General features: G+C 42.3%; 1 protein-coding gene across 1 annotated transcript in view; it reads right to left on the bottom strand.

The window, feature by feature from the left end:
- The window catches only part of AUTS2 (autism susceptibility candidate 2), an 802,063-nt gene that overhangs the window by 51,728 nt on the left and 725,046 nt on the right, over positions 1 to 25,289 (bottom strand). The window contains 1 exon segment of the mRNA XM_010585913.1: positions 21,890 to 21,938. Within this exon segment, the coding sequence (XP_010584215.1) occupies positions 21,890 to 21,938 (49 nt within the window).

The following is a 25,289-nucleotide window of genomic DNA, read 5'->3' as shown; positions in this document are numbered from 1 at the left end:
CTATGCTATTTTATTGAAACTAAATCTTCCAGAGATTCTTCTGTAACCTGATGCCAGCCCTTTCCCACACCAGCTTGCAGTCAGACATCATAAAGGCTGGGATTCAGGGTTGGGCTATCATGTAAAGCCTCCTCTTTGCTGAGCATCCCATGTTCTCACCAAAAAGTATGTACTTCCACTAAATGAATATTTTTTATTTTTTTGAAAAGAATATACTGTCTTCTAAATTCCAATATAGTCAACTAAATTAAAGCAAAGTACACACTTCCTAATGTTCTCATTAATATGACTGAAATCACTCCAGAAATTTAACAAGAGCTAATCTTCCAGCTAAGAATATCACATAAACAAGACGAGAGAATCTTGCGAGTAATTTTGAGATGAAGACTGATAAGGAAAAAATAACTCACAGCACCTTGTGCTCACTTAATGTTCTCTTTCCTAGTTAATACTTTCAGCATCAAGGGATGCTTATTGATCCAGGGTCACAGTGCTTTTCCAAAATAATCCCCAGGAAGAAATAGTCTAAAAGGGTTACATTTAACACTGTATCACTTTTAGTCCAAAAAAGTGCATTCAGCTACTTAATCCCTTCCTGAAAGACCTTGCGTTCTGTTTGGTAATCAGCTACTTCTTCTGCTGTGTTTTGTTGCCATAACAGATGAGAGGAGCTTTAAAAGCTGCCCTTTCTTCTCTGCAGGTTGTTAATCCTGCCCCACGATCAGACTCAGTCCATCTTTCATGTTCACTTCTGGAGGAAGACGGCAGCTGGAGGTGTAGCCAGGGCTCCTCGGGGAGATGGATAATATTTGGTAATCAGAGAGCTTTGTTTAGGGAACAGGCTGGTGCAGAGACAAGTTGATGGTTTGGTTTGGGATCCTGACAGCTGTTGCATTTTCATTGCCACATGGCTGAAGATGCAAGAGAGAATCATTTCCCCTCGGCTCCTCGGACTGCTCGGTGTCTCAGCAACCAGAGCTGCCAGCCGGAAAGGCTTTTAATATCGCGCTGATTCGGGTCAGAGTAGCAGACACACAAACTCTCTGTAGTAGTGGGAAATGAGAAAAAACAGAAACGCAGACCCTGCTCCGGGCCTTGCCGAAGGCTTCCCGGAGGAGGAGGATTTGGCTGTCCTCGGTCTGCACCCTCCGAGAGGCTGTGGGCAAGCAATGGGCAGGCCCAGGAACGACGTCCGAGCCAGCAAAACGCATCCTGGCACAAGCTGGCTTCTGAGACCTTGCAGCAGGCGTTTTCCATCTGTGGGCCTCTGTTTCCCACTCTTACCTCAGAGAAGATACTAATCACTTAACTAGGCTGTTGTGAAGCTTATTAAATTACAACATCTCGACAAACCATACAAATAAGACCAAAACTGAAATGAGTTTCATTAGCTCTTCTGTTGGGAGTGTAGGAAAGTTACTATTCAAGCCCAAACATGAATAGCATCTAAACAGGAGCTAAAAAAGCAGGAGGAATTCCAGCCTCACCTCTCACCTGCTTCTTGGAAATCCTTTTCTTAGATAACTAAAAGGCAGGCAAACAATAAAAAAAAGGATCTGCGCTAACTAGATCATTTGTTTTCAGGGATGTAAATGGCAAGTGATGACCTTTTTTTTTTTAAAATCTTGCATTGAGTTTCAGCAAACTGTCACTCTTGCATGGGCAGCAAGGGAAAAACATACATATTATTAGAAAACAATCACTGCCAAATCTGATAACAATCTGACATTAACAACTGTGGGGATTCTGCTGCCAAGGATGTCTTGTATTATTTAGAAAACATAAAGGAAAAGATTCCTGAGGGGGGAAAGCGCACAAACAAATAATTGTTTTACATCCTATTAATAAACCTCTACAGCTCACATTTCCCTCAGAAAATGCTTACAGTACTGCTAGCATCTTCTAGAGCAAGTTTACCAAATGACATTTAATATTCCTGAGGTTAAAAAAAACAATCACAACTATTCTACAATCTGCCATGGATACTGTGTGTGTGTGTGTGTGTGTTTTTCACCACATCAGCAGATCCATTTTACAGTGGGACACAGCCTTATGTCTCCTCGTTTTTTGTACTGGCTCCTGCTATTCATAACCCAGGCTGGAAGGATTCACTCCCTTCTTTTTTTTCTTTTTCCAGTCTTAATTCCTCTATCCAGCAACATCTCCAATGGTAGCACCATTCTCACAACCAACCACAACACAAAGTTCAAGATCAGTTTTTAGGTAACTCGGGTTGGGTAAAAAGCTCTTACCTTGGCTTCTGACTTTCAGCTTCAACTAGTGGGAAATCCGTCAACCTACCTACACCATCCAAACTGAGCTAGAGCTAATGCCTTTTGACAGCAGATACTTTGGATGTACATTCTGAGGATGCACCTAAATGGACCTCAATGTGCAAAGGTAATAACAGTATTAAGTAACCCGGTAAAATACCACAGAGTCTGAGTTTCAACAAAGGCTGTAAGATTGTGTGGCTTCTCTGCAAGAGGTTAGGAAGTCACTTTGGACAACATTTCACAAAAATTCAGACTTAATCACAGGATTGAAAGGGCCAGAAAACCATAACATGTGTAAATGTGCATATCCATATACATCTAAATAAGTGAAGTAAGAACATACATGGTTTAAAATAAGAAAGTTAATCTTTCATTTTAGTTTTCACATGTGTCTTGAAGGAATCAACCCCACCATGCACTACAGGTTACTATGTCCATCGAGACATTTTGGCTTAACACCAGGATCCTTTCTACAGAGGAATTACAACATTTTGAGGTTGGTTTTTTTTTTTCCACAGAGCTGATGCTACAGTGTGCACTGTAGTTTAAGGAGTTTGTATCTATTTTTAGATTTTATAGCATAAGGCTTTTTAGACAATGGTTCCAGTTACTGGGGTGCAGACAAAGCAGGGCTTTGAGTAGGGTCTGTGGAAACAATTTTCACAAAACACTCTCCCATCTAAAAATGAAGTTTTGTTTCTTCATTGGTATTTTCTGGAGTTCAGAATAAACCTTTACACTCAGTGTCATTCAGCATTACTCTTCTCACCCCCTTATAAAGGGCCTCCTACAAATTAACACGTCCGGCTGCCCCCGTCCCTGTGCGGCGCAGTGCCCTGAGTCCCAGAGAAGTCACTCCAACACTAAAACCAGGATAAAAGCCACAACCAAGTCTGAAACACATTATGGAAATCTCTCCATCTTTGCCTAAGTAACTGCCTGCATACTGGTTGCAATTTCAAAACACATACAGCTGTTTGATACCTATGTTACATGACAAAAGCATGTCCTGAAATTGCTTTACGCAAGGTACTGGATTACAGAGTAAACCAAGACATAGCCCACAGAAGGGCTGTTACTACATAACTGCATCACGGCACTCTTAAATAACCAAGAGCAGCCTGAAACAGCTTACAAAAACTGCAGCCTGAGTAGGGCTGAACAAAGGAACATCCCTGTGCTGGGGCACTATTGGAAACACTGAACTTCTTGAAGACAGATGCTCAGATCTTACTAGTGTGTCCATCCCTACCGGCTCCATCGTTTATAAAAAGCCTTTGTGAGACCAACCATGCAAACATGAGACTCCCTGGTTAGACTTCCCTCCTCTGTGCTTTTTATTGTCATTGCTTTGTTCTGGTTGTTTGGTTCAGGTTTTTTTCTTAAGTAGCGGAATATAGAGCATGTGGCCTGCATAATGCTGATAGCACTTGAGACTGCCTTCTGTTCAACCCCAGGCCATCAGCGTGCATTGCAAGCTATTTTCCTCTCACTCATAAGTTAATGCCTTTCAAGGATGACCTGGGGACCAACTCTTCCCTGATGTGAGTGCAAATCACTTGCCAAGTTTAGTTTCATTTTGACTGTGCCTACCAGGGAAGGGTCACTTACAGACTCCATCATTTCTTTCCTTGTCTCAAAAGATTATAATTTGCCCATTGCAATTCACATCAGGATGCAATTTGGCAGGTAAGTTAGAAGTCTGGAGGCAATTATTCTTCTTCCTTTGGAGAAATGGATTATATTCATTCAGTTATTTTCAGTTATTTATTTTAGATGAACCACAAGGTGGGGGGGTGGGGAGAAGGAAAAGGAAAATAAGATGGGTTTAGACTTTACAATAGGATTGACTTCCTATGTTTTGACATCTTAGCAGGGTTGATTATACTGATATATGCAATGCATGCATCTAATTCTATCCAAGAGGAAAGGACTGTAACAGAAACATCTCAGCTCTTACAGTCAGGCATTAGTATGCCAATGAAAACAACCCTTATTATAAATCCTTAGGACTCACCCCCCAAAACTTACAGTTACAGTTATTATTAGCAAGTGTAAATCACCTCACTTAATAACAGTTGAAATTTCTTCCTTTGAATCTGATGAGTGATGTGCTGCTCTCAGCTTACCAGGAAACATATTTCTTTATACTAGTGATTTTCCTCAGAAAGACTGCCAAAAACTAGGTTTGAACTATACTCGGATTTTTACAGCAGCACAAGTGATAGAGACCTTTCTGACCAGTACCTTCCCTTAATCCCTGCACAGGATCTGCCACTGGTCTGACCTCTCTTGCCTAACACAAAACCCGATGTTCACACTGCCAGCCAGCCTCTCCTGTGCCTAGATGTTATCTGGACACATGAAAATAAAGGAACTTCATGTCCAGATCTAAGGAATAACCTGGACAAAACAGAAAGTGTTAAATATGGATGAGTGGCTTTCACCCACCACAGCCTCTTCCCACAACTTTAGTGGACTTGAGTGGACGTCAAGACAGTTTTCCAGTTTGATTTTTCCAGACCGCATCATAATTACTCGTCTTTTCATTATCTTTCTACCCTATAAAACATGGTTTCCACACAGCTGAAAGAATAACGAAAGTCTTCCTCTTTGTCATTGGGATCACCAGATGTATTCAAAAAAGGCATTTCATCTGAGCCCAGATCTGTCTGCAGGTCCCAGTGCAGACTCAGCCGGGCTCCCTGTATCACCATTTCCTTCCCATCAACCACTGAACACACTCCCAAGCTTATTTCCATTTTAAAAAGCAAATTATCAGGAAAGAGTGGTTCCAGAACTAATATTTATTGGACCAAGTGATTACTTATTTCAACAGTTAAAAAGAAGAGGCATTAAGTTTTACTTTAACTAATTAAAGAAATAAAGAAGTTACAAGTAAACTACCCATCAGCCCCAACCGGACTGTATGTGAGCCCAAGAGTACAAATGTGCAAAGCTTCCACTGAGTCAGCTTCAATGAGCCTTATCTTAGAATAAATTTGCCGGATCAGACCTTTACTTTGAAAAAAGAATTTTAGGAAACTGCAGCTTTTTTTGTGAATCTTTTCAGGCACTATGCCTTGTAAAAAAGCCAGCGTGAGTTTTCTGACATTCCAATGGAAGACTAAGTTTTATCAGAGACTATAAAGATTTAAAGTCACAATATAATCTCACCTCCAGGTCACTGGGCCCACTTCCCTTATCAATTAAGCTGTCAGTCGACAGTTGGGTCTAATTAGTTAAATCCTTTTTTAATGAAAAGAATTTGCCTTAAGCAAAGTCTGTCAGCTCCAGAACCATTTTACAATCGGGAGCATGTCTCAGCAAAACCCATTAAATACCTGCAGAGAACTGAACACCAGCAGCAGACTGAAACTCTCTTTTGCTTCTGCAGACATGTATAACGTTATTTTTTTTACATCTGTATCTTGCTGCAACAAGAGGCTCTTTCCACCTTGTAGGAAAAACTGCACTTGCATTTGGCTCTGACGCCCCTTTGTTTCAGTTGCTTTAAGAAGGTAAGTTTGTAAATGCCTAACCGCACTGTGCACCTCATCTGGGAGCAGAGAGGCTCACAGACAAAAGTACTGACACCAGAGACCTCCGAAAACATCTTTTCTGGGGAATACCCAGAATGCCGACATGGGCATTTTTCAAAATGCACCTTTCATGCACAAAAGTAGCTGTCCAGAAAACTGGCTCTAAGAATAACAAGGTTTTAGACTACTTCTTTTAAAATTACACAGTGACAGACTTTGTGGACATTCAGACTTCACAGACACTCAAGAGACCAAGTTTTCAGCCACACTTTGGAAAGACACCCCCACATACTGTCACTGCCGTGTGCATTCCCCAGGCAGGAGGAGATGGGAATGGAGGGAGGGGGAGCTTTTCCCAGAGCGTCATGTAAGAGTATTATATTAGAAAAACATGTACTAATTCCTACGCTAATGATCCCATTACTCCCCTTGACTTCAAAGGGCCTTGGATCACATTTGTAATCTTTTGCAAGTGTTAACAAACAAAATTACAAGTTTTACGCTACAGGTTTCAACAAATTCCCCTCGCCATCAGTGCAGCAATGCACTTAAAAATAGACGTAATGAGCAGCTTTGGATCTGCATAAATACCCTGTGGAGTTCATTAATGATTTCATTTTTGGCAAGACACCATGTCAAACGACAGAGTGTTATTAAAAACATACATAGATATATGTACTTGAAACTGCATTCCTGCAAACGCGTAGGAAAAAAAGCAGAGGCTGTGTAATTTTGGTTTACCTTTTAAGTAACACGATTTTAACAGCACGTACCTGTAAAATCTTTTGTCCTGAAAACTAACTGCTGCTGTCCAAGGGATGCCTGAATCTACAATTCTTTTAATGTATGAGAAAATGGGATCTGAAATTTTACCATAGGACTTAACTTTGAGCACACCCGCACCTCCACAAAGCCACATAAGCTGATTTCAATCATGTTACTCAAAACTACACTAGTGAAGCTGAAAGCACACTTTTGTCCCAAACTATCAACTCTTCTGTGTGTGTCACACCCAGACCATCTGCGCTCCTTTCACTTGCTTGAAGGGACTAGCAGCAGCAGCATTCATTATACAACATTAATTAAAAAAGGAATTTAAGAGCATTAAATCAGTGAGAGAGGTGGCACGGACACACAAGCCCGCGTGCATGCGGCTCTATCGGTTAAGATTTTAAATCAGTTAAGAACATGTTTAAGCGGAGTCAAATAAGCCACTGCAACAAACCCACGGTGTCCTCAGGAGGGCTTGCGCTAGTTCAAGCTGTACAAGTTCATACTGAGAAATGACACAAGCTGCATTGAACAGCATTCCCTTGGTAGTCTGGGGGCCAAAATATCCCCCATGCCCTCTAACTCAAGGAATACTTGATCAAGGATTGAAAAATTTTCCCTATAATTTGACCGTGATTATTTATCTGCATTGCTCTTCGAATACTTCCAAGTACCTGAGTTGCTACTTAGTCTCATTTTTTTGTATCAACATCTTCTGCATCATAAGGCTGCAGGATGTCTCAAACAAATTCACTTCTGCGGACTTTTTGTCCCAAATCTCATCTGCTCCAGTTCATATGTACGATACACTGCATTTCCTGAGCTATTCTCTCATTCCTTCTGGCTTTAAAGTTTTATACTTAAATATAAGCAGCTCAGATTCTGCTGCTGTTGTTCCTAATCTTCACAATACAACATGTATTATTAGTCTGGGAAGCTCCCATTTCGCACGACGCTTGCTATTGAATAAAATCACAGGAATGTTCCTGTTGACGAGGCAAGGTTCGGCACGTTGCACCACCAAATCGCCTTCGGGAAATTTGCTTCTGGGCTACGTGTTGCTGTGATGAATAGAAAACTCAAATACACCATGTCAAAAAGTATGTGATGCCTACACCTCACGTTTACTCCTCAGGGGAAGAGGTAAATAGAGTATAAGCAATTTCTTTCTTTTTTAAAAGAAAGTTTAAACTGCCCGAGATCTAGGGAAATCATTTACCTTCTGCCTGTCAGAGCAAGTTATCTACGTGCTTTTTATATATTAAAAACATAGCCTAACAGAATATATTCACTCTATCTACAAAGGACAAAATTTAAGTTGCAGCGAGAAAATGAAGGCACAGCGATAAGCTATGGATTTTAAGCAGCGCTCATGTTCTACAGTTCGCCAAAGGAAAGCAAATAAAAACTAAATATTCAAATGAAAACTGCTAAAGTCTGTTTATCATTTCCTGAAGAATCAGCTCAAAGATAGAATCATATTCTTTGCCTCCTATATTTGCTTGCATTTGCAAATTACTTTATCCACATACGTTTACTAGAATAAACAACATGGACATGTCAATTATGAAAGCAAACTTTTACCTACAAATTAGGCTGATCTTTTTTCAGCTTTGAAGTTTTCTGAAATTTTTTGGCCACTCCTAGTTTTAACTGCTAGCAGCAGGATCATGAAACGTTGCAGAAAAATGCTACAGATTCTTTGCCAAAACAAGGAACATTCCCCCCCCCAGCATGTTTCTAAGCCACTTTCAATAACATCGTAATGCTGCTTCTTCCTCTGCCCCACTATCTACTTACCAACAATGACTATGCCAAAGAAGCAAGCGCAAGCACTTTAGCAGGAAAATCCTAATTGCCATGCTCGGCTGTTAGTACGACCTGTGCATATGCACCTGTATGCATATGGCTGAAAATCCCAATTTGCTACTCACTCGCGTGCACAGAAAAGGTAACGTTAGTGCTAAGAAAAGGAGCAATTCCAAGAAATTTCAAGTTATGGCGTCTGTCACACACTTCTTAATGCATCCACTCTATTTTATCACATACACTAAGTCACACAGGATTAGTAATATAGTCTAATAAACAGGAATGCACCAAAGGCCTCCAGTGTGCTTTCCTGCTGCACCGCTACGGACACACGGGAGCGCTACGCTGCGGGCACCTCTGCCCATTCGGGGTTTGCCAAGACGATGAGCGGAGCGACGGCGGGTCTGTGCTGCAAAGCGCTGTGGATGCTGCCCCGGGAAGGGCAGCGCTCGATGCACCGCGGCACCCGCGAGGAGCTGGGACCGGGCCCCCGTGCCGGCGGGCTGCTGGCGGAGCAGCTCCCTGCCAGGGTGTTGCCGTCTGCCTGCTGACGCGCCCAGAGGTCCGTCGGGCTGAAGGACGACGACCGCAAGAAAAGGCAGCTGTCTTCCTGGGGAAACCTTACTTTTGGGGACCCCCGGTGCAGGCCATTCCTGCCGTCTCGGGATTCATTAATACATTCCAAAGAGAGGCGCATTCATTGCTTTTATTTAACCTACCAGAGCAATAAAAACCATCATTAGAGACAATTTACGGGCTAATCTAATTTTTAAGAATGCACAGCCACTCATAGCAATCAACTTTAAATTAATTACAGTATCAGATTAAAAGAGGAAGATGGATCACCTCCTGGCCCACCCATAAGCCCTCTCAGATGACAGTATGTGTGTGATTTTTTAATTTTTATTTTTTAATGCTATTGTTAAGCCTTTGTTCTAAGATGTCAGCCATTTACCTGCAGGAAAACGACAGCAACTTGTCACAGACTGCCGAAGAGACCCTCCTGACTGGCTGCCATAACCAGCACACTATTTCCCAAGCTGTCACCCTCGCGTCCTAGCACTATCTGCTGCTTAAAGATTTGCTCTGACATGAACCAGGCAGAGCGGTGGCTGTTATCATTAAGGGCTCTGCACACAGTGGTCTGTGTCAGCTGCACTGTGCTTAGGTTTGCTTCGCTCAATTATTTGTTTGTCACTTAAGAGACCCGGGTATCGAGCAGATATTGTCAAGTTATTTTTGGCCCCCAATATACTGGCAAAACATAATGAGGCCTTTAGGTGAATAACTGTCTTGGCAGCAAGGTGCTAAGATGATGTGCTGTTGAAAGGCTGGATAGCAATTAGGTTATTTGAAGAAGATGAGATGCTGGACAGGGCATGTGAAGACAGAGAAAACCAGCTTAACTATTAAAATGCCACCCCCCACTTCAAGTTGTCAGCTATTTAAGCAAGGTTAATTTACTACAGGCGGGATTGCCGACAAACTTAATTTTTTATTAATTCAAAAGATGTACAGACTTGTCCCACATGCATATTACCCAGCCCTTTCCAGACAAGTCTAACAGCTTGCCAGATGATTATTATCAACATCTAACTGTATCACAGCGATTCCCACAAGCCCCAGCCATGGGCCTGGTTTGCACAGCATGAGGGGCAGTGCAAACAGGACAAAAGATGGTCCAAAGACCTATAATTCAAGAGTCAGCACATAGATAAAGGAAGCAAATATGGAAGCAGATGGAAAAACACCTCAAATCGAGAACCATCACCAAAAAGGAAGGCTCACATGATGCCTAAGGCATTGGAGCGACCTGAAGAGAAGCAGGGTAGGGCACAAGTCCTCTCTCCTGCTCCGTGGGTTTCACCTGCTGTCCATATGAAACTCTTTCTGTAAGTTGGACTCACACCCACAGTGCCCACAAACACATATAACATCTCGCAGGACTGGGCTCTGCAGAAGCAATCTCCAGAAATCATGCTGGTCATCACTACACACACTGTAGGAAGTGGTTCAGGCTTGTCTGACTGATCAAATTGGGTTTTACCTACACAAACTTTACATCACGTCCTATCTGAATCACAGGAAATGCATACAGCACCTGATGACCTGACAGCATTTGGCCATCATCTTTTAAAGAGGGTCACTGTAAGAAGATACTTATTTTTGTAAAATATTTATACAGATGCACGTATAAGAAAACACTCTATAAGATAAGCACTAGTAACTGCACCACCTTCAGCAGAGATGAGCACTCTTGTTTCTCCTCCCTCCAAGCGCAAATTCATAGGTTGCTAATTTGGGAATAACGTGTCTAGAGAAACCATTCGGAAAACCTAAGAGTAGGTACAACAGCCAATTTTTAGGGAGGAAAACCAACCACAGCACAGAGAAAAGCTGTAAGACAAGAAAAGTGACCTTTGCAACACAAAAACAAATGAGAGTTTTCTAATTCAATCCATAGAGCCATTTGGTTTTGTTTTAACCTTATATATGCTCAAGTATGAGCTTCTGTACCAAAAGATGATGATTTCTCTGGGAGCCTGAACCAAACAGAGTAAACAGGGACCTGTTTGTTCATGGCAATGGCAGTGGGTCTGGCCTCAGATGACTTACGACATCTCTCTTGATGTATACAAAGCACCACCACAAGCAGCACCACAGGCACAGTTACATGACCGGTACCAGCATGAGTTAATCAGTCTAGCTGCTTACAGGCAATTGCTTGTTTACTTTAAGGGTTATTCACCCTGCCTGCAATCAGACATGACTGTTCAAATATGATCTGGATTATAATGAGCCGGTTACTCAAGAACCGTGGTCTTCAAAACAACTCTGCCTCCAGTGGTCTGCTTTAAACATGTCTGATGTAATCATGGGATTTCTTCTGGTGTGGTGAAAGATGATGTATATGGTGGTTCACAATTGCTAGTGTTGTTCCTGAGCATACTCTCATCCCTGCTGGATGTATGCATTCAGAGAACCCGGTCAACACAGCCCTTCCATGCTGCTCTTTCCAAAATGCTGACAACTTTCCATTTTTCCATCCACATGGTAACTCTTCCCCAGATCCCAAAGACACTGGAGGTTGTTTATTCATACAGCAACAATCCTCACCTTCAGATCAACGCCCACTTGACTGGGAGTTAGAAACACAAGACTGAACTACTGGCAATGAAGTAAGATCAAAATGAAGACCAAGATCATTCCTCTTTCTTGATGAAGAGATGAGGTGAGGTGAAAGCCCATGAGTTCATCCCATTTCTCCCAGTCAACTAAACAAGACCTGTTCAGACCTCAGGAAGTGTGTCAGGAATACCTAAAGAACAGTTTAGGTACCTCATCTAGATGCAGTCAGATGCAAGAGGAAAGATTCAAGCAGTTCTCTCCCAGAAGTGTCAGAAACTCAGCATCCTTATCAGACTTTCCATCTACCAAAGTTTGAAGTGTCTCATTGCCCCCCATAACCAAAAAACTGAGGACCACCTTGGGAGAGCAACCCCCTTAATGACAACACTTTCTCTGTGCTACCCCAAGCTGTCAAGGAGAGCTGTCACTTATAGTTTCAAAGCAGACCTACACTTGAGGTTAAGATTTACAGCAGGCGCTGTACTCCTGGCACAGCTTCTCAATCCTCCTTAGAGACAGCAGATCCTGCCCAGCACTGAAAAACTGCCAAAGTCAGATTTTAATAATAATTTATCTCAGCAACACAAGCAAGAAGAAAAGAAAAAAAAAACCCAAACAATCCCAGTTACTATCATAGGACAGAACAAAATGGTGCTGTTGTTGAAACAGGGTCTGTTGTACCCAAGCAGCAATCACACCTGCTGAAAGCTGCAGAGGCTACAACTGTACAACCAACCAACAATAAAAACCAGCAAGCAAAAGTAAAACCAGGGCTTTTGCTCATCTGCTTTTGATTTTTATAATGCTGTTTCTTTTAACAAATGAAGTTTAAGTGCTTATGGGACTAACAACCTAGTAAATGAACTAAGTATTAATTTGTGGCTTTATTACTCGGCAGACCTATTTTCACGAAGCCGTTTTTTCTTAGGACACAGCTTGCTCTGCAGCAGCTGTTTTCTATTACAAGCCACTCAAATTCCTTTGCCTCCAATTTTCAAAAGTGCCCACTAACTTGAAGTATTTGGAAATGATACGAAATTGCTGTGGGAGCTCCATAGTGCTACACCTCATCCCTCTCCCCACTCCTCTTATCATCCCATAAAACACGCGCAGCAACAAAGCCGCAGGTTCCTCCCTGCCTCCCTCACCATGGGCCAAGGGCTGACCCAGACAGCCCAAGTCCTCCAGATCCACCTCGCCTCTTGACCCCACAACATTTTGTGAAAACCCATAAAGGAACCACAGAGCATGATATTAACCCTGTGATAAGGTTCCCATAGAGGGCTGAGGAAGACTGCAGCTTGGCCCATGCTCCAAAGACTGTGCTTGGCTTTTAGATAGCCATAGGTGAGGGGAGTAACGTGGGATTTGGGGAGCTCCTCTGGCTGTAAACAGGAGATAGGAATAAGGCAGGTGCCCTGGTGAGGTCAGACCAAGCTGTGAGCACGCCTAAAGCCAGGGTTTCAGTGCCAGGGGAAATTCCGCTGCAGTAAACACAGGTTCTAGCAGTCCGGTGGGCTTTGAGTCTTGTGCTCTTGGACTTGGGAATTCTTCCCTGGCGCCACTTTGAACATCATTCTGTGAGACTAGGTCTTCAGCTCAAAAATAAAAAGACTTTTTTAGAACAGTATTTTTTGGATAAGTATAAAAGAAAGCCCCCCACAGCTCCTGCCTTACTCTCCTAGCATATGTAAGTCAAGGCCGTTAACTGCTTTAAAAGGCACTTAAATCAGTTTATCTGCTCTTCTGTTTGCCACTTTTAAGTATACATTTACATTGGCTTTTTTAAACAGCTTGTCGAATGCTGCACAACATCCCTTTCAGTCACACACTCACTCGCTACTTGAAGCATTTCTCAGTGTGCTCCTGGCAGCCGTACTAGTCACATCTAGCTTGGAAAATAGTTTATGTTACACTAAATAATTGCACGCACTGAACGCTACCAGGCCAAGTTGTGATCGCGGGGCGAAGCCGTGCTGTGGCCGGGCCGATCCTGCCAGCGCCAAAGGTGGGGGCAGCCCCTCTGCCCTCGCCCATGCCCTGCCTGCGCCCCTCTGCCCCCTCTCCTGCCCCGGACCTCTCACTCGGGCAACTCAGCTGCGAAATCATCCCCCTTTTCTTGCTGCGTTTGGATTTCTGGTGAGAAATCACTCAGCTCGCAGAGTCCAACCATAGCCGGGGCAGCAGCAAGGTGGGGGAAGAGAGCAGGACCTGCTGGGGACAGGGACTGGCGAACGGGGCTCGAGCCCCCCTCAGTCACAGAGGTGCACAAGGGACAGAAAAAAAAAAGGGAATAAAAGTGATGCCTGGCTGGCTGAAAGTCTCAAGGGTGTCACAGGATTTACTCCTGTGGCCCTCATCCAGCAAAGCACTTAAGTAAATGCTCGGTGTTAACAAGTGTTTAAAGTCAGTCAAGCAATGCAGCACATTACTGAACTGAAGCCTAAATGAGGACAAATTAGAGTCTGTTTATTCTGCTCCCTGAGACTAAAACTGTCCTCTTAGAACTCTCTCCATGGTGTCGCTTGGTGATGAGGCCCTGCCTTTTCTTTTGGATAATCTGTGCTGAGCCACAAGAAAAGTTCAAAATTCTCCGGTTTAAAATATCATCCTTCACAAAGTCGTCTTTGCCATGGGAATGAACATGGTAGCTCTCACTTGGAAGCTCAATTTCAGTTTTTCTGCCTACTCAGACAAATATTACTGCACTCAAGTCACACACTGAAAGGCTTCTTCACATGTTCCGACTCTGTATTTTTCTAGGAAAAAAAAAAAAAAAAGCTGAGACTTTGGAAAGCAACGGCGAGATCTGCCTGTGGTTCTCCACTCCTATTCCCGCACTTTGGAAAACAATGACTAATTCAAATAACTTCATGGACTTTTGTGGGCAGCCTGCATGATAAAATAATATCTTACTTTGTGGGATCATTTTATGTGGAGAAACATTTAAAATATGTCAGCACGGTGATGAAGGCAAAAAGCATTCTTGTTTGGGGGACAGTTGAGAACTGGAAGAAAAAAGCCTGTTCACTTTGGTTTTTAAGCAGCTATAAAGACTTTATAAAAACAGAAGAAAAGCACAATTCATATAGATGTCCCTGTGAAACTCCTACTGACATCCAGAGTGTCAAGCCTGATCACTGTAGGATGTGAGATACTTTGGAGTGCATTTTTTTTTTAAAATTAACAGCAGCTGGATGTAACACGGCCTGAGCAATGGGTGTTAAATTGTGCCAAGTGAGAAGATATTAGGTCCTATAGAAAAAAGGACTACGGAGGTGAACTGGTGGGTTAGTGGCACAGCTGGGTACTTGGGAAGCCCAGGCACCCTGCATACGCTGTACACTGCATACTGAGCACTTTATGCACAGGTCTACAGTCTTCAAAAGTTCTTAAAAGAGAGGCTTGCAATACATCTTGGATGGTAGCTAGAAATCAACCATTTCTTTCTGAAGGTAAAGTTAATTTATGGCCCATTCCTACTTTTTTTTTTTTTTTAAGCCACACAAGCACACAATATATAGTTACATGGTGCTGCTGGAGGCACAGTAGCTCCCCACGACAGCTGCAAATACATAGTTCTTTTCAGCCAGCGGCATGCAATGGAAACACCCTGTGCAGGTTGGTCCCACCGTTGAGCTGGGACAGCTCAGGCCATGTTGACGCACCCTTTGAGGAGGCCCTTTTGTCCCCTTACAACCTAAGCAAGGTGTTGTGGAGCCCAAGTCAACCCAGTATCAACATTAAATACACGGATAGCCAAATGAAGGAACCAATTCATGCTGTTCGGTGTTATCTAAAACCACGTATCCATTGTGTAAGCACATTGGCGTTTACGTGGTCCTTCGTTTAACTCATGGGTTAAACCTACTCCGGGGTTAAACCTCCTCGCAGGAGTAGCTTTGCTAAGGTGACAGTTCTGGGGTAAAAAGCTCACGCTTGGTACCGTAAACTTGATGTAAAAGGTCTTTGCCTCTCTGCTGAAAATGACATTGCTGTGCTTTTCCAATTGAAATGAAATGTATTTGATAAGATAACAAATGCCTGGCAAAGCACATTTCAGTTATGTAACGGAAAGAAGAGGAGGGGAAAAATCTTGTATAAACAGCAAAACAATACAGCTTTATCTAATCTCAGCAACTTATTGCTGCTTGTCTGTGTGTGTGTTTTACTGACAAAATAAAATAAATTGAATCAGCTCACACACGATAACATGCTCTTTCCTACCTCATACTAATTGCTTGGCTAATTGATGTTTGTTGAACTTTCTCCATTTCATTGAGTGATTAGGTACAAAGCTAACAGTTGACATCTGTAGGCGCTTAACTGGCGTCTGTAATTACTGTTAATGTTAAATAATTGTTAGTTAATTGGAGTGGTAACTGACTGAATGGAATCCAGATTGTGAAGCAAAAAGAGACCTAGTTAAATAAACATACATTTTCAGAGAAAACAACATTTTATTACAAGGGAGAGACTAACAGCAGGCCAGATATGGGAGGTCTGCAGGATGCTCCATTTATGAAATCTCACACCAGACTCCAGCCTGGACTCCACTAACTGCAGGTATGTCAAGTCAGGATCTTTGTCATCAAAATACTCCCATTCCAATAATTTTTCCACTGTATTTTGAACCGATTATCACAATTTGTTATTTTACAGCCCAATGCTGATAAGTCTTTCTTGAGAAAATCAAATATAGGTTAATCTATAAGACAAGTGCTCTATCCAGAATAGATACAATTATGTGTTAGTAAATATTGCCATTTTGCTCACTGAGACTGGAAGAGTTTGACTTCACCAAAATCAACAGCCTTGAGTGAACTCTTAGGGGAATACAGTCACCAACTGACACCAAAGGGTATTTGATACCAGTCCAAATAGGCAAGGATGCCCAGAACAACACTTTCAACTGTCTCCCTCTGCTATTTTGGTCAAGAAAAGCCAGTGCTTACAGGTGCTTGAACCATGCTAGCTGGTTTACGGTTTTGTTTTGAATTACTAACTTAAAAAATTATCAGTGAAGCCTTGGAAGACTCCTGGTTTGCAAGATCGTAAGTTTTAGGATTTAAGAATCTGAAAGGTTTTGGAAGAAGCTACCTTTGACTTTTACCTGTCCGTCTGGGCACACTGGGTACAACACATTATTCAGCGACCTTTTCCTGCAGCTACAGAACAGCTATGGTGTCTCCCAGCACTGGCAAGCCTGCCTGACCGCTGTGTCCCAGCCAAAAAACCATCAGCACATAAAGAAGGAGGGGGCATGGAAAGCGTACGGATGGAGGATTGGTCTGTGCTCAGGAAATGCAGCCATAAGGGGATGTTACGGAACAAATTCCTTGCTCAGATAAAGCCTTTACGGCACAGAAATAACTGCCTTGCTCTTTTGTGTACCAGAACAAAGGACCATCTTGAGACACGTATCAACTTTTTTGTCTGCCTGCCTTGGAAGTTAAGAGTGAAGTGATGCACCAGTTCTTCTAATCTAACTCACAGGTACAGGAAACCTGGGGTCCTCAAAACCAGAGGCTTTTTCCAGTGCTCCGTCCCTCACTAATGAGACACTGAACTTTCACACGGAAAATATTGAAAAGCCATTTGAAACCCACAAAACACAGGCAAACCAAGTGTTCCAAAGCCACCAGGGAAGTCTCCACCGGAAAGGCAACGAGACACCATCATCAGGGTATCACTTCGGGAGGGTGAGCCATCGTAACAACCACAAAAAAAGAAATCTGCAGAACTGCTCGTATGATTCAGCAGTCCCTGAGGTTTGCTGGCTGACGGGTGGGTTTCCTGCAGCACCGGTATTGCTCCCGAGCCCTAACAGCAAGCTAGGCAGAAGCATTTCAGTGAGTAGAAGAGGTAGCATGAAGAGAGCAGCCCCCCAGAAAATCAAAAGCAACACTGAGGACATACACCCAGCAAGTGAGGATGTTATATAGATTCCAACAGACCCTTGGAAAGGAGGGAGGCAGCAGTAGTCAGTTCTCCAGCATACTGACCATGTTAATATTGCATACGTGCTATCTATGTAATAGCGGATCCACTTACAGTCAACATGAGATGCTGTGGGGATGGTTTACTTGGAGAGAGCGAGAGCACTTCTCCACAGCCAAGAATCTTCTGTGAATGGGATCAGCAGAGAAGTATTTGCCAACTTTAGCTCCCTACTTGTTTACAGAAACAGATGTTGTTGAGGATCCTCAAGAAATAATTCACCACAGACAGATGAGGGGAGAAACAACAATATGCCTGTTTTTCTAGGGAAGGATATTGCTATAGAACCACCTAAGAAGCCAGGGCTTGATCTGACCGGTATTTCAGCCACCAGTGAAGAGTAGTAACGCAGATGCCTTGATCTACCTCCAGCTGAGAGTATAAATATTTCCCTGACAGCTGGTGGTGCCATGAAGCAGAAGGATTCATAAAGTTTACATGAACATCCTGTAAACAATTTGAACATAAAAAGCTGTAACAGCCCAATTGTGTTTCTGATCAAAGGCAAACTTCAATATACAGCACAAATGAAAACTTCATCACTTTGGGACTCATTTCTCCCTCCAGGAAAAGCCGTTTTCCAAGGGTACGTAGGAGGGAGTTAACATAAATGAAATACACAGTAGTAGGAGGAGCTGCCTGCTCTACAGCTTCAGATGTGTCTATTTAAATTATTAAGAGATAATGGAATTTAATTATGCTGGAAGGTCATGTTACAAAAATTCATGAACAAAACCTGTACTTTGGCCAGGATTAATGGTGCTAAGGTTGACGGTCTCAGAGGGTAAGGAAAAGTTATGTTCGTTCAAAGACATAAAGACTATAAGCAGCAATCCCAAACTGGAAGGCCCAGCCTGCAGCGAGGGAAGGGACAGACCGGGAGCTGCAGGCAGGCGATGCACTCCTCTTCCATCCCTTAACATCTGAATAAATGAGATAGACAACAGCTCCATTTTCAAGCATTACTAAGGGCCCAGGCCCTTGGGTGCTTACCTCCCAACACAGCCACCTGGATTTCCATGGGAATCATTTCCCTAGATAATTTTAAGCATTACAAGGTAAAGTGTTCCTGCCCGAGTGATGGAGCGTAGGGCTCCGATTCATGGCCAGGGACAACTCATTTCAGTGGCACCTACAGCGATGCCTGCCCTGGGGACCAAGCCCCATCCCTCCCAAATTCCCAGCGCTGCTGCAGATAGGGCAGAGAGCTGGGGACCTCTGGGAGCGGTGGCAGCAGAGACCCGATATGGGAGCCCCACAGCCCTCTCCAACACGGCATCGCTCGGCCATGACACGTATCCCAGCCCTGAGGGGTCCCCAACATCCATGTGCCGCCCCCCAAAACTCACAGGACCCTTCTAGATTTAGGGATGCATCTTCCCATTCAGCTCTAAGGGCAGCTAACTCCTAAATGGAAGTTGAGAGACTTCTCCTCAAGGGGTTTTACCACCTCTTCAAGGGTGGTTTTGAGGGGATTTCCCTTTGCTCTAGATTCTTTAATTATTAGTATTTCTGAGGAAGGGACTGTTCCACATTACGCATCCAAACTAAAGCATCACACCTTAAACTTGACCTCATTGTCAGCTTAGAAGTCCACAACTAAATGACAGAAAGGGGACAAAATGTATGTACAAGACCTAAAATGCTTCAGGATTTCTACCTGCTTTGTAGATACATGACTTGTGTGATTTCTGCTACCTCAGCTATAAATAATTCTGCAAAATAAAAGTGGCAAGGAAAAAAAAAAAGTACGTATGAGACACAGGTAGCTGCAGGACATCTGAGAGGAATGGCTGCAGACATGGAGGGATGTACACTTGTCGGCCGAGCCTTCCCAGCCTGGTCCATCAGCCAGGAGCTTTGAAGGTTTCATCATGATTTACCCAATGCAGATCTGACCTTTCTTACAAGTGACTTTTATTGCTTTTGGCAAAAGCAGCCGTGGACAACACGGGGGGGAAGAACTGGCTTGGAAGCAAACAGACTGAATTGCAGAGAGAGAGAACTTGAACTTGGAATATATCAAACTGACAGCGCTGGGCAGTCGTCAGCCGTCCCCAGGGCAGACACTTAGAGAAGGCAACAGCCTCCCAACCACCACTGGCCACAGGGAGAGCCTCTGCACCTGGCCGCAAGCAATTACTGACATTATCTCCAAACAGGGGATCTTTTTTGAGGCTCTTTTCCTGATATTTAGCAGTTTGAATGCTAATCCCTTTAACAAAACTGTCCCCTATGCTTTTTCCGCCCTCTTTCCCTTAATCTTTTTCTCCCAGTGGGGAAAAAAAAAAGGGGGGGGGGGGGGGGAGAAAATACCAGTCAGCCTAGTTTGGCCGCACCTGGATTTGCATTGATTCTTCCCTTGTCATTCATGTTACCAACAGGAATTAGCATATGGCTTTAAGGGGAAACTCAGGAGGAGAAAAGAAAGACGCCATTTTGATGGAAATAAGGGGCAAAGGAATAATCTACCATCAACTAAAAAGCTTATTTGTGTATGGTCTCCCAAGCAAAGCTTTGAAAAGCCCATGTTGATTTTAGGCTACACAAAGAAACCCTAATCCTTTCAAGGGAACTAAATCACCAAAGAAAAGTACCTCGGAAGAAAAGGCTCCCTGTCAAGCACGGGTATTCACAACCAAATAGATGCCACGAATCAAGCTCCGTAAGTAAACAAAAATAAGAATGTGGGAAATGTGTTTGATTCAAAACCAAAACAAAACAAAACAAAAAAAAAGAAAACGAAAGGAAGAGGAAGAGGGGCCTACTCTTCATCAATCACCTCCCGGGGGGAGGAGGGCCCCTCACCCTCACCCTGGTTACAGGCCTCCGCCAGGAATGCGAATTCACGGCCTGGGCTTCTCCTCCGCCCTGGCCCAGCCCCAAGAAAGGGCTGCTCAAATGCCAAAGCTTTTTAGAGCGAATTAGCAAAATAAAGATGCAGTCACATGTAGTTTGGGGGCCTTGGGTCACTCCAAACACAACTCTTCCTTTCTACTTGTCTGTGCCACCTATTCTCCGCCTGTGGAGGGGCCGAGGGGGAAGCTGTAAATGCAATTAATCAGAAAGGATAGATAAGCTTGCCAAGTGAGATAATCTGGTTAGACCACAGAAATAATCCAGACTGTACTTCCACAGGATGCTAATACATGAAAAACAGGAATATGGATCTGTAACGCAATTAAATATAGGTGTAATTCAATATGCAGCAAAAGACTTCAGAAGCAATGGTGTATCAGCGTGGGAATCCCAAACGCAACGGGGTCACGTACTGTCCCCACTTAAACCACTACAGCGTTGTGGAATTAAAAGACACAGAAAAACACCAGAACGACCCACTGGAATAACAAAGCCAAACCCAGTGAGAAGCACACAGGGCAAATACTGAGCAAATCCACACCTGGTCAACAAAAAAGACCTAAATTTCAAACTAATCAAATCTGTCTCTCCTAACGCAAACTAACTCAAACATTCCAAAAAAACAGTAAGTTAAAATACCGTGGGTTTACAGCTACAAGCACGCCCTTTTACTAAGCAGTTGCCATGTGCTGCCACTAAGAAATAGGACAGTGGGGTGAAAACCAGACGCATTTTAAAGGCTTTGAGTTATATTCGTTGGCGCAACTCGTGCCTGGAGCTGCTCCCTCAACCCTCCTCACAAAAACACAAACCAAAACAAAAATAAGAATTAAAAATAAAAAATCCCCAAAGCCAACAGTCTAATAATGCTGCTTCAGGACAAGCTGTGCACAGAAGCTCACTGGCACTGATTTAGGGTAAGTTTTCCCTTAATGTACTGTTATATCATTAGCCACTCTCTCTTTGGACTGCTGTTTGGAAGAAATTAATGGGATACTGAATATTTAAATGTGGCCCTCTATATCATTTATTAACTCTACAGAAAGCACACAGCACAGTAAGCCATGGTTTATGACTATTATCCTGTGAATACTAAACGTTGGCTGGTTATTACTGTCAGCAGTGCAAATTGGCTATTCATAACTCCACGTCTATCATGTAGCTGATGAGTAACAATCAAGTTAAAACATTTTGAAAACTCTTACAGTTATTTAAATGAGCTTAAATTAAAGCCATTTGTAAAATAAACTATTCCCTAATATTGTTATTTAAATTAATTCTGACCTGGCAGGCAATACATTATTTAAAGCCTATATTTTATATTAAGCAAAGCAATTACCAAGCATACAGAACACGTCTGAAACCAAGAGAAACATAAAAAGCACTAACAAGCTGATTGCGACATTTCTGCAAGACAAGTTACATTTCATCTCCCATTGAAATTGCCATGAAAAGAAATGTGTGGGGAAAAAAATATGTTTGTGATGTGAACTGCAGTCTTACCTTTATTTGTAACAGCGTTGAACAGTTTTTCAGAGCTGGCATCAGATGCCTGAAAGACCAATAAAAAAAAAATGTTACATTTTCTACAAGTGATAGATTTCAAAAGGCATGGCGTTATATTTATACACACACATATGTATGTATATTTTAGAGAAACAAATCAGGTGACAAAACCAAGCGAGCTAATGGAAGCTGCAGCCTCCGCAGACAGCGTCCATGAGGTGGTGCTGTTTGGCTGTACTTCACCGCCCTGCAGTGCAGGTATTTCTTTGGAAAGATTCTCTTTATTAAAGAAAGAATTTTTTTTTGTTATTCAACATATTAGCTGCACAGAAACTGTATTTTTGTACTGTAATTATCCAATACATTCTGACATTGATCTTGCAATGGGAAAGAGTCATGATTTTGAATCAGACAGCCCAGTTTCGGGCATTTGCAAAACTGCGGATTTCTTAATTTTGAAAGTATTTTTGGAGACCCCTCCTGTGTCAACCATTTGGTTTTTACAATCTTTAAAGCAGTGCTGATAACTTGGGTTAGTAATTTTATAAATTGCTGTCACAAACTCTTTGAAAAATAAAGAGTACGTATTCAGTATTAGTATGTGTTTCCACGTAAGATTTGCCTTCGTCAGAATAACTGATTCTTGACACCACACTCTGTATAAACTAATAATCCATTTTATTTTTCCATCAAGCCACCTTTAGCCGTGGGAGGATTTTCCTCCCAACATTGTGTTAGTACCTCATCTACTACTGCTCTTTGTATGCAAGTATGCCAGTTAATCTTTCTACCTATTAATAAAAAGCCTTACTTAAGTTTCAGACAAAAACGTTGAGCTCCCCCCTTTCAGAAACTAGAATGGCAAGAAACCAGATGGGGGAAAGTGACGCTGCAAATGTTAATTTTGCAAAGATCCTGAGCCCAAAAGCAGAAAGCATTAAGTTTATGCATCTGTGTACCGCTGTGTTTGCACACACACATGTACATAATACACACACACATACATACACCTAAAGCTTAAACTTCTACCACCTACACGTTCACAAGATGCAGACAGCAGCTCAATTTTGAACTGTATCTTGGATCCAACCCCGCTGATAGATAGTCTGCTTTTTGAAAATACATCGGAAGAAATATGCTCAGTAATGAAATATTGCAAACAGGGATAAAATGCAACACTTGAGAAAGATTTTAGTCTTCTCCTAGAAGCTGTTTTCTCACTGGATTCAGGAAAAATAATTAAAAACACTGTCTATTTGGAAAGCAGGCTGCATCTTTTTTTGTTAAGGGGAAGGAATTTCTCAGTTCAAACCTGGATAAAAAACATCAGACAAGCAACATATATTAGATATCTTGACTGCACTAAAAACTTGGGCGTGAAATTACCGATAAATAAGTAGATACGGTTCAGACTGCATAACACTGTGTAGTAATACACTGAAATAATTTGTTTACCCTCAACTTATACAAGATTTCTATGATTAATTACTAAAAATAGCTTTATTCTTTTTCAGACTTATAGACAGATTTTACTAGATTACTGCTGGCTTATTTAAAAGCTGAGCTGGTGTATTTCTTCTCGATTAAATACCTTGTAAACACTGGATTTATTACCCAATGATGGATTTATTATTCAGTGATGACTTTCTCTAAATTAATGAAAATATGTGAATAATGCACAAATTGAAGAGATCAAGAAGGCCATGTGCTTTAAAGAGCAGTCCAATATTAGTCCAACAAATTAAGAGATGCTCAATGCTTTCCTAACCTTGCCATCAGCCTGCTCTCTGATTAAAAATAATAAGCTTTTCTAGTGAATTTCACCTGGTGTTGTCTTTTTAAATGCAGCTTCTCTCAAAAGTCAAAACTCTCTGAACCATTGTTTCTTTTTAGAAAGAAAAACCAATATTAAAAAACAAACAAACTTCTTACAGTTTCAGCTATTACTTTATTTTACTGTTTCAAAGTAATACATTTTACTTTGTTTCAAAACAAAACAGCATAGGGAAGCTGTAAGTTTCCTATCCACTTGATTTTTCCAAACACTAGAAAAGAAGAAAACATTTTTTTTTTAAAGAAGTTTGCTCTAACACCAAGCGTAAACCAACAGATTGTTTTTAAGCTATGGTTTTTCAGGTGAAATATTTTTCTGTGCTACCGCATAAACCAGTCGGAAACACTGTTGTGAAATCTGGAAGTGGCACTTCTCGGACATAACGTGGTGCACAATACATCCTGCCTGAGAATCGCTCGTGAGCAAACTGGGAGATGATTATCAGCACAATATGCATCTAAAAAAGGAATAATTTTACAAAGACAAAGCTTGTCCAAGAGTGAATCGCATTTTGCATTACTGACCACATGCTACTGAATGGAAGAGCAACTTGAAAAAAACCCATTGCCTGGGTTACCACAAAAACAACCCAAACCCCTTTTGCTGGCTTGAATAGTGAGATGGAACTTTGACTGCCCGTTTCGTTACTTTAAAATTTGGTTTTAAATATAAAACAGCAATTAGGGTAACGTACCAGAGATATAGTAGTGAATACAATCTCTGCCAGCAGGTCAGACACTGTATCAATTTCCACGCAACTACTAATTTTTTCGTAGTTAGGTAGTCACATCATGCAACATCACCAAAGCAAGGAACAAAAAGCCAAATTAATTTGAAAAACCCCCAACAACTCGGCACTAATGCAGAAGGATAAAATACAACGCCTTTAGAGCGCTGACCTAAAATCTCCTCTGTATTGACAGGAATCTGTGCAGACAACAAAGTGCCTTTCTTTCCATGATGGGTGCTTTAAGGCAATGTGGTCAAACCTGGACGTTTAAGCCACGGAGAGGAGCCTGGCTATCTCTTTTACAGGAGACAAGTAAAAGCCTCTCTTCATTCCCCTTCATCCTGATCATTTCCACGTCTTACTCGAGGAGCTGATGGAAAGGCACTATCTACTGGCAATGTTACGTTTTGGGAACCCTTACGGATCCAGCGCACGCTGACTATCCAGGGCGCTTTATGTCCTAACAGCCCTCTCGGTTGAAGAAGTCACCCCCCCAGCTCCTGGACAGACAGGGCGAAAAACAGAGCTGGAGCTGATTACAAACAGTTCCCTTCCTTGCACTTTGGCCGTTTTCCCTTGTAAATCCCCTTGTAACCAAGCGCGGCTTAATCCTTTTCAACATGAAATGAAAGAAGTCGGCAATCCCTAGGCTAAAAAAAAATTAAAACAAAAAGACAAAACAACAACCCCTAAAGAGTATTTTTCCCTCACCGAGGAATGTACTGTCATTCAAGTGGATATACGACTAAAATATTTCCTGTCCAGACAGCGCGGCTTGACTCATTCCTGGCACGGCCCCCGCCGCAGCACTTGCACCGCCACCGGCCCCGGCC

The sequence above is a fragment of the Haliaeetus leucocephalus genome, unplaced genomic scaffold (assembly GCF_000737465.1).
Source record: "Haliaeetus leucocephalus isolate CR32 unplaced genomic scaffold, Haliaeetus_leucocephalus-4.0 Scaffold136, whole genome shotgun sequence".
In the NCBI taxonomy this organism is placed as follows: domain Eukaryota; kingdom Metazoa; phylum Chordata; class Aves; order Accipitriformes; family Accipitridae; genus Haliaeetus; species Haliaeetus leucocephalus.
Note: the sequence above shows the minus strand (reverse complement) of the source record. Positions and strands in the feature narration are given on the sequence as shown.